This window comes from Sus scrofa, chromosome 7 (genome assembly GCF_054392235.1).
Source record: "Sus scrofa isolate SSC_HxYL_T2T_F1_AM1 chromosome 7, Sscrofa_HxYL_maternal_Yorkshire_Landrace_v2.0, whole genome shotgun sequence".
NCBI classification, from domain to species: Eukaryota; Metazoa; Chordata; class Mammalia; order Artiodactyla; family Suidae; genus Sus; species Sus scrofa.
In genome coordinates, this window is record NC_139389.1 from 33,258,216 (window position 1) to 33,269,884 (window position 11,669).

At 37.0% G+C, this 11,669-nt stretch overlaps 1 protein-coding gene across 4 annotated transcripts in view; it reads right to left on the minus strand.

Annotated features, from left to right (window-relative positions):
- LOC106504368 (butyrophilin subfamily 1 member A1-like) overlaps positions 1-11,440 on the minus strand; it is a 29,085-nt gene extending 17,645 nt beyond the window's left edge. For 3 of the 4 annotated variants that reach the window (XM_084970404.1, XM_084970403.1, XM_084970401.1), the window contains exons 1-3: positions 11,380-11,440; positions 5,953-6,063; positions 1,129-1,146 (exon numbers count right to left, since the gene is read on the minus strand). In XM_084970404.1, coding sequence (XP_084826530.1) covers positions 1,129-1,146; positions 5,953-6,063; positions 11,380-11,440 — 190 coding nt within the window. The remainder of the gene's footprint in view (positions 1-1,128; positions 1,147-5,952; positions 6,064-11,379) is intronic. The other variant, XM_084970405.1, reaches the window with a different exon arrangement.
- Positions 11,441-11,669: the final 229 nt, after the last annotated feature.

Consider the following 11,669-nt stretch of genomic DNA (forward strand, 5'->3'; position numbering starts at 1 on the left):
TGGTATGTCCATACAATGAAGAACTACTCAGCCTTAAAAAAAAAAAAAATGAAACACTGGGAGTTCCCTTCGTGGCACAGCAGAATTGAATCTGACTAGAATCCATGAGGATGTGGGTTTGATCCCTGGCCTTGCTCAGTGGGTTGGGGATCTGGCGTTTCTGTGAGCTGTGCTGTAGGTTGCAGATGCAGCTCAGATCTTGCCATTGTTGTGGTTGTAGTGTAGGCTGATAGCTGTAGCTCTGATTAGACCCCTAGTCTGGGAACTTCCATATGTTGCCAGTGAAGCCCTGAGGAAAAAAAAAAAAGAAAGAAAGAAAAAAGAATGAAATACTGATACATGCTACAACATGAACAAACCTTAAAAACTTTGTGCAAGGGGAAAAAAGCAGACAGAAAAGTTGGCATATTGTATAATCCCATGCATGTGCAATCATACCTGGATAGGTAAATTCACAGAGACAGAAAGCAGACCAGCAGATGCTAGAGACTAAGAGGTGAGGGAATGAGAAGTGACTCATTAATGAGTAGGAGTTTACATTTAAGGTAATAAAATTATTTTGGAACTAGATGAAAGTGATGTTACTCAATTGTGAATGTACCAAATGCCACTGAATTTCACACTTCAAAATGGCTAACTTAATGTTATATGAATTTTAGCCCAATAGAAGCAAAACATAAATCTCTAGAAGCAATCTACAAACGAAATAGCAGAGGGTTGAATCGATTAAGTTTACTCATGGGCAAAGTTCTTGTTTTTACAAAACACCAAAATACCCATTGTGTTGCTCTTATAGACACAAGGGCTGACATTGCTTTGGTTACATAATTTATATTTATGTGACGATAAAAGGCTTCCTTTGCTCTGGCTTATTTTCTTCCTTAATTGTCTCTGAAAAAAATATTAGACAAAAATTTGGACAGTTTCAAAAAACAGATATAAACAAATGTATTACAGATTAAATTGAAGAAAATTGCAAACAAAATAAGATTTTCAAATAGATTTGTATACCGGGGGAATGATTTATTTTATATAATGTGAAGATGCTGGAACTCTTTCCTTGCTATTGCCTAAAGCTGGGTTGGCTGCAATGATGTCTCTGTAAGTGGATCAAAGTCTGAAACTCACCATTTCCTTTTCTTTTCTCTGCAAAACAAATAAGATAAATATTAATTAAAATAATTCAGGAGTTCCCGTCGTGGTGCGGTGGTTAATGAATCCAAGTAGGAACCATGAGGTTGCGGGTTCAGTCCCTGCACTTGCTCAGTGGGTTAAGGATACGGCGTTGCCGTGAGATGTGGTGTAGGTCGCAGACGCGGCTCAGATCCCGCGTTGCTGTGGCTCTGGCTAGGCCGGTGGCTACAACTCCGAATCGACCCCTAGCCTGGGAACCTCCATATGCCGCGGGAGCAGCCCAAGAAATAGCAAAAAGACAATAAATAAATAAATAAATAAATAATTCAAATAATTCACAAATAAACTTACAGAGGATCAAATATTAATTCTTTATGGATAAAGTTCTATTTTACATTATGCCAAGGTACCAAGAATGTGGCTTTTATATAATCCAGGTCTGATTTTTATTTAATTATACATTTTCTAATTGGGGGAGATAGTTCTTTTACTTCCTTTCTTTCTCTGATTAAATAGATTAAATTCATTTGTGTCCAATAAATTGGTACAACATACAAATGAGTAAAGAGGTTCAAATTAATTAGATTATTAATTAAACCCTTTGTGTACTGATGAAGATAAAATATGTTTCACCTTTGTGTTTTCTAAAAAAAGGAAATTAAAATTTTCAGAATCGACACACCCTTCATTTTATTTCTATCCATCATATCCTTCTCTTCCTCTCTATTATTCCCTCTGTATCATTTCCCTTAAGTTTGCAGAACTTCCTTTAGAGTTTCTTATTAAACAAATATTTTGATAAATTCCTTGACTTTCCTTTCTTCCATGCATGGTTGTATGATTTTGCCGTTATCACTGAAGTCTCTTTTCACTGGATATATAGAAGATTTTACTAGAGTGACAGTCTTTTCATTCAGTATTTAACACTCTTGATTCACCGTATTCTTACTCTTATGATGTCTGATATGAAACCACCTGATCTTAAATAATTGATCTTCTTGTTTTCCTTTAGAGATTTTCAGGAGTTATTTCTTTATCTTGAGGTTTTAAGTATTATGATTGTGATATATCTAGGTATGTGGTTATTCTTGGAGTTTATTCTGCTTGTATATTGCCCAGTATTTTGCAACCTTAAATTTAAATCTTCACCAAGTTTGAGAAATTTTGACAGTTTTCGTCAAATACGTCTTATGCCTCAGTCGTGCTGTGCCCTCTGAGAATCTCGTGGTTTTTGTGTTAGAACATCTGATATTATCTTGTAGTTTCTTCACAGCTCTGTTCATGCTTTAAATATATTTTCCTTTCTATTCTTCAGATAAAATAAATCCCATGGATTTGTTCTCCAGTTTCTGGTCTTTTTACTTTGCCATCCGCATTTTGCTATTGTGCCAATACAGTAAAATATTTAAATTTCAAATTTTAAAATTTCTAAAATTTTGATTTGGCTGTTTTTTTCCCTAGTTTCTATTTCTCTGCTGTGGTTTTCTATTTCTTTCATTTCTAGTCTCTTTTGCTTTACCTGATGAAGCTTAGCAATTATAGTTTTCTTTTCCTCCTTTTTTTAAAAAAACGTATAAATCCCCGTGTGTCTTTTACACATATTCCTCTAATGATAGATAAATATCTTTGTAACTGTAGCAAAATATCAAAGCGAATAAATTGACATGGTACAATACTATTGACTATACAATATATATCATTCAGGTTTCACCATTTTGCCATGCATTGATGAGTGTGTGTGTGTGTTTCTGTTGAGTGTGTCTCTGTTTGTGTTTATGCAGTTTTCCCCCATATATCATGTCAAGCAATTACCACCACAATCAAGACACAGAAATATTCCATAACCACAGAAAAAATATTTTGTACAATCTCTTTATATTCCTACTCCACATCTCTGCTCAGCCCTTGTCCCCTGTCAACCACTAATCTATACTCCATTTCTATGGTTAAATAATTTTTCAAGTGTTATACAAATAGGATGATACAGTATATAATCTTTTGAATAGACTTTTTTTTTTTTTCCACAAAATGCAGTGCCATTGAAGTCCATCAAATTTGCTGTAGGAATCAATAGCCTGTTCCACTTTACTGCTGAATAGTATTCCACTGTATGGATGTACATTGGATTATTTAACCATTCAGCTATTGAAAAGTATTTGCTTTGTGACCATTTTCTGCTAATATAAATAAAGTTACCATGAATATTTGTTTCTCTTCCAACACTCAGAACAGAGAGTTTAATATTTGTGCAAATGCCACAGGAATAGGCTCTGGGACAGGTGAGCAAGCTGGTCTCCACTGCAGTTGCTCTCACTACACACATGAGAATTTCCTCTTCTTTCCCACAGCCACAGCCTCTGACATCACTTCTGTTGCTGTTGCCACTGTTGTTGTCACAAATTTGGACACAGGCCAAAATCCTATTAAACCTAGGTCCCATGATGTTCTGGCCCACCACAAGTATTTGCATGTGCCAACTATGGTTTGTACACTGCTCCTTGTCCATAGGCCTGAGCCCACTGTGTTTGGACTGCTGCTGGATCACAACTGCTTCCATGCAGTGCCAATAAGTATATTTCCTCCACTCATATGCATGGTCTGTTGTCTCACTGGACTCCACTTAGGAAACATATTCAGATATAAAGTTATTGAAAATGTAAATATAACGACACGAGAGCATTATACCAATCATGGGACATTCTTAGCACTGGACCCTGAGCAATTGCACAAGTCGCATACCCATGAAGCCAGCCCTGCATATGTCCACTGCATGGAGAATGTCACTGGAGGATTTTAGGGGTTCCATATCCATTGGATATGTAATCATGGTGAGGACCAGCATAAGAACACGTGCGTATGACTGGTGGAGTGTTACATCTGAGTTTGGCAGTGCAGAATCTATGGGATTCTGTAGCTCTGTTTATTCTCCCATTAAAATTATAATTATCCACGTATGCAAGAGAAACACAAAATCAAATCTATCTCTTTTAGCAGCCTAAGAGAATAGAATAATAGCTTTTCTTGTTACCTGTCCTATAATAGTTCTTCAGTGAAATATTTGCAATTAGTCCTTACATAGTTATGATGTTTGAGTTCATTGAATTGAATTCCTTATATCGATTGTTTTAATGTATTATTAGGAGTTTTTAAAGATATTTGTTTAAATTTGGCTTCCTATATTGTATCTATATACATTTTTGTGTTAGGTTGATTATATATTAATTTAAATTGTTTTAAATTTTTTTTTTTGTCTTTTTGCCATTACTTGGGCCGCTCCCGCGGCATGTGGAGGTTCCCAGGCTAGGGGTCTAATCGGAGCTGTAGTGGCCGGCCTACGCCAGAGCCATAGCAACGCGGGATCCAAGCCGCCTCTGCAACCTACACCACAGCTCATGGCAACACCGGATCATCAACCCACTAAGCAAGGCCAGGGATCAAACCTGCAACCTCATGGTTCCTAGTCAGATTCGCTAATCACTGAGCCACGACGGGAACTCCTGTTTAAAAATTTTTTTGGCCTTGATTTTACCTGAATATTTATTTAAATCCAGTGTGGGTTTTTTTTAGAATAAAATGTTTGTATAGGATTTCATTTGTTAATACTCATTGATTCCTAGTGCTATTAAGAATCTACTGAAAAAAAAATCCCAGTGTATTTCTTTGACTATTTCTGCATATTCAGGATTTCTAAATTTGCAAAATACTGCATATTTAATTTTTCTAAGGAAATAATTTTTTTCTAAAAGCAACTTTAAAAAATTGTGAAAACGGTGGTAAAAAATTTTTTTAACATCACCCCACAAATCTTGCTTGAAAATTAGGATTTATTCTTTACACTTATACATTTTTATGATAAAATATAATTAGACCCTTCAATATATTTAGAAATTTATTTTCTAATGTGAGGAAAAACAATTCCTGTATATGACCATTAAGATTTCAGTTAAATGATCTCAGTGGTAGGCAACTCATGACCTTTTTTTACAGGAATATTCAATAATGAAAAAGGTCTTACCATTAAAATATTTCCTTATATAGAGGTCAAATATGATGCTTTACAACTTCAATCATTATTTCTTTCTAATGCTAACAGTTGAAATAACACTGGAGAGAGAGAAACTGAGAGACTGAGAGAATCTACTCTCAATGAAGATTTATCAAAATAGTTGAGAAATTTTAACTATTTTTGATTGATTCTGTTAATTTAAAAGAAGTGTTTTCAGAAACTTTGCAATTTGGGGAAATGGTACACTTGATGAATTTCTTGTCAAAATCTCTCTTAAACCGTGTTTCCAGAACTAAAAGAATGAGTTTCCCAGAGTTCCCATCGTGGCTCAGTGGTTAATGAATCCGACTAGGAACCATGAGGTTGCAGGTTTGATCCCTGGCCTTTCTCAGTGGGTTTAAGGATCCAGTGTGGCCGTGAGCTGTGATGTAGGTCACAGAGACGGCTCGGATCCTGAGTTGCTGTGGCTTTGGCATAGCCTGGCGGCTACAGCTCCAATTAGACCCCTAGCCTGGGAACCTCCATATGCCGTGGGTGCAGCCCTAGAATGGACAAAATAATAATAATAATAATAATAATAATAATAATAATAATAATAATAATAATAGAATGTGTTCCCTCCAAAAATGAAAAGTAAACAGTGAACCGAGACTGCCACATCTCTTGCCTCCAGTTCTGCTTTTGTGGGAAGATTAGAGGCCACTCATCTCTGTTATCATCACCGTTCAGGAACAATGTCAAAGCCTGTCAGAGTAGTGGACAGTTTCCTTAAGATAGCATGACTTTAGTTATTTAAATATTTAGTAACTTACTATTTCCAAAACATTCCTCCCGGAATACATAAAAAATAAGAACCATCACTAAGAGCTTGAGAAGGCAAGTTGCAAAGTTGTCATCCACATGGTCTACTTTGGGTTGAGATTCTGAAAAAGGCATGACAGAGAAATTTCTTGTTAACATCCAGACCAATCCTATTGCTGTTTCTACAATAGAAATTTTATTCTATACTCAAGTAACTTGTACGTCTATGACCAAGTTTCAGTCTTCATAGTAGAGGGATTGCTCTGCCTCTAAGTATCTCAAGGGGGTCTTGCAGCAGTCACTCAGAAGACAGTGTGGGACTGAATATCTCAGAATAGACCAGGGATTAGGGAGATGTTTCTCCTATGGGTTATGAAGGATTTCTGAGGGTGGACACTGAAAAGTAAATGACAGAATCTCTGCCAAATTCTGGATATGCCGTGTCTTCGACCTACACCACAGCTCATAGGCAATGCCAGATCCTCAACCCACTGAGTGAGGCCAGGGATCGAACCCGCATCCTCATCGTTCCTAGTCGGATTCGTTAACCACTGAGCCACAATGGGAACTCCCTACATCATCTGTTTTGTCAAGCCTCAGATGGTACCACATGTATGGGATCTTATGTCGTATGTCCTGTGAAGCTAAACATGATCCAGGGCAGGTTGCAGAATGGCCCTACCCAGCAACTCAAAACGCCTCTCTCCTTCCATAGCATTAATCAATGCTGAGTGGAGAACCTGTACTTTTACCTGCACTTAGCAAAATGAGGTGCTATATGAGATCCCCCAAATGTCCAGTATACAATAGAAAATCACACTTCACACATGGGAGAACCAAGAAAATATCCACTCAAATGAAAAAAAAAAAAAAAGACCATCAATGTACATCAGCACCAAAAGGACAACAATTTTTGAATGATCTGTCAAGAATGGTAGGGTGGTTATCACAAAAATAAGCAATTCTGAACATACTTTTAACAAGTGAAAAAAGATAGAAAGTTTTAGTAAATAGATAGAAGATACAAAAGAGGACAAAACAGAAATCTAAGAACTGGAAAATAAAATGCTCACTGAATAGCTTAGCAGAGAAAAGAGATGACAGAAGAGTCAGTGACTTAAATACAGAACAAAACTATCCAATCTCAACAACAAAGAGGAAATAGACTAAAATAAATGTCCTGTGGGGCTATCACAGAAGATCTAATGTACATGTCACTGAGGTCCCAGGAAGGGGAGAGGCCGTGGGGCTGAAAAACTGTTTGAATAATTGATGGCTGAAAATTTTCCAAATTTGGCACAGGGCATCAATCTACATATTCAATAAGCTGAGCAACCAAAAATAGGATAAACCTGACTAAATTCATGCCAAGATACATAATAATCCAACATCTGAAAATGAATATCATTCATTGACTATGGTGTCCTTAATTACTGTTAATTCTGTTAATTTCTGTCAGAAATAGAATCAGAATATCCTAATTTACCTTACCACAGAGGATGTTGATGGCTTAGCAGTGATAAAATTTTATTTTATATAATTTTATTTCTTTAATTCAGGGTGAGATTGAAATTTTCTGAAAAATAAGATCAATCTCAGTCATTCATACTGAACACCACGTAACTCTGAAAATAGCTCTTACTTCAGACATCATAATGCTTCTCCACACATTCAACCTAAAATTACAAGGTAAAATAGAACTTACATATGAAATTTAGACTGTGATGAAGCCATTTTAACTACAATTGTATCACATAAAGTGTCAAGCTCCTTCGCATATGCCTCTTGTGGTGTCAGAAAGTAAACAAACAAAAGGAAAGATCTTCCTCCTCACACGAATTTGCACCAGATATGTTTTCAAAGTTTAAATAAGATTTCCAGCAGCATCCATTTTACCTCAATAACACTGCAAAGGAAATTTCCATATGTTGAAATGTATGTCTCTGTGCAATTGAGCAGCTTCCAAATAATCTTCAAATGGAAGTGGCAGATCTACAATGTAATGACATTCTAAAGGCGACTAGTAAGAGAAGAACAAAATAGAACTCAAATATTGTCTTTGAAGTGATTCAAGCTCAGTTAAACTCATATGCCCCTGGACTAGTATCAGCATTTGGTGGTAGTTCGCTGGGTGAAAAGACATTTTCAAAGATGAAATAAGTAACTCTTATAACGGACCATTATTAACAGATAAGCACTGTTTCTAAAGATCAGGAAGGCTAACTTAAATCCACAATTAAGCAAGACCCTATTTCCTCCAAAACTTCTATTCTTCTCATTATTAGATCTGCATCACAAAAATTGTACTCAATAGCTATTAATACTTAATAAATCTCGGAGTTCCCGTCGTGGCTCAGTGGTTGGCGAATCAGACTAGGAACCATGAGGTTGTGGGTTCGATCCCTGGCCTTGCTCAGTGGATTAAGGATCCGGTGTTGCTGTGAGCTGTGGTGTAGGTTGCAGATGTGGCTTGGATCCTGCATTGCTATGGCTCTGGCGTAAGCCGGCCGCTACAGCTCCAATTAGACCCCTAGCCTGGGAACCTCCACATGCCGCGGGAGTGGCCCTAGAAGAGTCAAAAAGACCAAAAAAAAAAAAAAAACTTAATAAATCTCACCAATAAAATGTCTATGGAAATATTTTCTCTCTTATTATCTAAGTACATACTATTTTTTGCCTCTTAGTCTTCAAAGCCTGGAGTATTTATCACCTTTTCCTTTACATATAATGTTTCCTGATCCCTGGTTTGGGGAAAGAAACTGGAGGGACTCTACCTGAGTGAAAACAGCGTAACTCTTCTGAAGTGCTACTCAGGTTGGAATCTGAAGATGCAGCTAACTGATCAGGCTTCTAGTAGGATATGTTTTTACTGTACACACTGATTATGAACATCCAATCATATATACATGATTCACACCCCTCTAGAACTATGCCGTTTTACTGGAAATATAGACAAATTTTATGAATAGAAGTGAATGAGTTTGTTTCCTAGATCATATATATACATATTTTTAAGAAGACTTAATTTAGTAGAAGTAGAGCAGATAAATGTAAAGTTTTATTTATTGCCAAATGCAAATATTGCTTTTATGAGCAATAAACAGGAAAAATCCTTTTTCTTGTTTTTTCTTTTTTTCCATTTTAGGGCAGTGCCTGAGGCATATGGAAGTTCCCAGGCTAGGGGTCAAATTAGAGCTGCAGCTGCAAGCCTACCCCACAGTCACAGTAACTCGGGATCTGAGCTGCACCCGTGACCTACACCACAGCTTATGGGCAACGCCAGCTCCTTAACCCATTGAGCAAGACTAGGGATCATTCCCATATCCTCATGATACTAGTCAGGCTCGTTACTGCTGACCTGGGATAGAAACTCCCCTTTTCATCTTTGAATCTGATCTTTGCTTTGAAATGTAAAGTGAAAAAACTCATTCTTTTTTTTATATACAATTTTTAAAGGGGGGCGAAATAGGGGTGGGGAGTGGGAGGTACAAACTATTGAGTTTAAGGTGGGCTACAAGGATGTACTTAAGACACAGGAAATACAGTGAATATTTTGTAATAACCATAAATGGGGTGTAACCTTTAAATATCTGTATCAATTTCCCTGGTGCAGCAGCAGGTTAAGGATCTGGCATAGTCACTGTAGTGGCTCAAGTCACTTCTGTGGCTTGGGTTTGATCCCTGGCCAGGATTGGATGAAAAACTTACTCTTTCTAAATGTAAATTCTACACCTTTAAATTTTTTTGTTCAGAAAATGCATTTGAAGTTAATAACATGGTCTTATATGTCATTCAGATTATTTACTTGTTGGTTTTTAAAAATAATTAAATAATTGAGCTAAATTCCAAGAATTTAAGTAAATGAGATGTAGCCACCTTTACTTAATTGAGCTGGCTGTAATATGATTTAGTTATATTCTTACTTCTTTTTCTTTATATTATCATCTTTCTTCTTGCTAGAGACCAACAGTTCTCTGCTTATTTCTTAGCCAAATGTCTGAGGGAATTGGATGTATTTACACCATTACTGTTAGTACTGTTTGAACAGGAAGTTTTGGTGAAGCTCTCCTTCTAGGTAAATGGTCATATCATCAATGGGTTCCTCTGTTCTTGTATCTAGTCTTCTTCCTCAAACATTAAATATTTCATTAAATATTGCCAAGTAATAAAATGTTTAAAGTTAATATCAAAATAGTCCAAAGCCATACTCTTACATAAAACATTTTTAGGGAGTTCCCGTCGTGGCGCAGTGGTTAACGAATCCGACTAGGAACCATGAGGTTGCGGGTTTGATCCCTGCCCTTGCTCAGTGGGTTAAGGACCCAGCATTGCTGTGAGCTGTGGTGTAGGTCGCAGACGTGGCTCGGATCCCGCATTGCTGTGGCTCTGGCGTAGACCAGTGGCTACAGCTCCGATTCGACCCCTAGCCTGGAACCTCCATATGCCACACATGCGGCCCTAGAAAAGGCAAAAAGACAAAAAAAAAAAAATTTTAGAACAAAGTATGAAACTCTTATGTTAGGATAATTTGAATGATACCCAACAATGACCAGAAATAACTTTTTCTAATCTCTACACATCTATGAGTTGTTTCACAGGTTATTTTTCCAAGCAGAGAAGCTTACCTATGGTCTCATTATACATCAATTTTTTAGGACTTACTATGAACCAGAATATTAGCCACTATAGCTTAGTTCTCCACTCTTAAAATGCCCAATTACTGCACATTAAAATATATTCACCAAGAATATTAAAAGCATCTTGGAATTCCACAGCATCATGTGCCTTAAAAGAAGCTTTTGGAGTTCCTGTCGTGGCTCAGTGGTTAACGAATCTGACTAGGAACAATGAGGTTGCGGGTTTGATCCCTGGCCTGGCTCAGTGGTTTAAGGATCTGGAGTTGCCATGAGTTGTGGTGTAGGTTGTAGACACAGCTTGGATCCCACGTTGTTGTGGCTCTGGTGTGGGCGGGTGGCTACAGCTCTGATTCGACCCCTAGCTTGGGAGCCTCCATATGCTGCAGGAGCGGCCCAAGAAATGGCAAAAAGACAAAAAAAAAAAGAAGCTTTTAATTCATTATTACATAAAGTCACTAGTATAAGACTGTTAGTTTTTAATCCTATAAGGTACTTTTTCATAACTTTAGAATGCACACTTAAAATATCACACTTATTAATTGCTAATTTCTGGTTATATTTTTGAAATAAGTGATACTCTAATGACATAGAGAAAAGAACGCATGGAAGTCAGGTTGACCAGACTTGAGAGAGTAGAATATCTAAGTCTTATACCTTGTACACTGAGGTTTGCTCTATCTTTGTGACTCAGATGTTTTTTTCAGAAGCACTAGACACATGTGTGCTCTTGAACACATGCTCTCGCTCTACACACACACACACACACGAACAATAACTGCAGTATCAAAAAATAAAACTCACCTTTGTGATTTTCATTCATTATAGGTAATTTTCTACAGCAATCTCTTGGGTAGGTCATCATCTCAGGAAAGAAATTGTTTCACGTCTTTCACTCGTGGCCCAAAGAAAATCCTTAACTTGGTTTCAAGCTGCGTTGGCAGGATTTTTAAATCCTTTGTGTTTTTGAAACACAAAGATTTTGAAAGTCTTTGTGTTCACTCTGTTAATACAGGGGCAAGATACCACCCAAGGCAATATCACTGGATCAGAGAGAAGTTTTAGTCATGTGAATCAGGTTTCTTGCTCTTGAG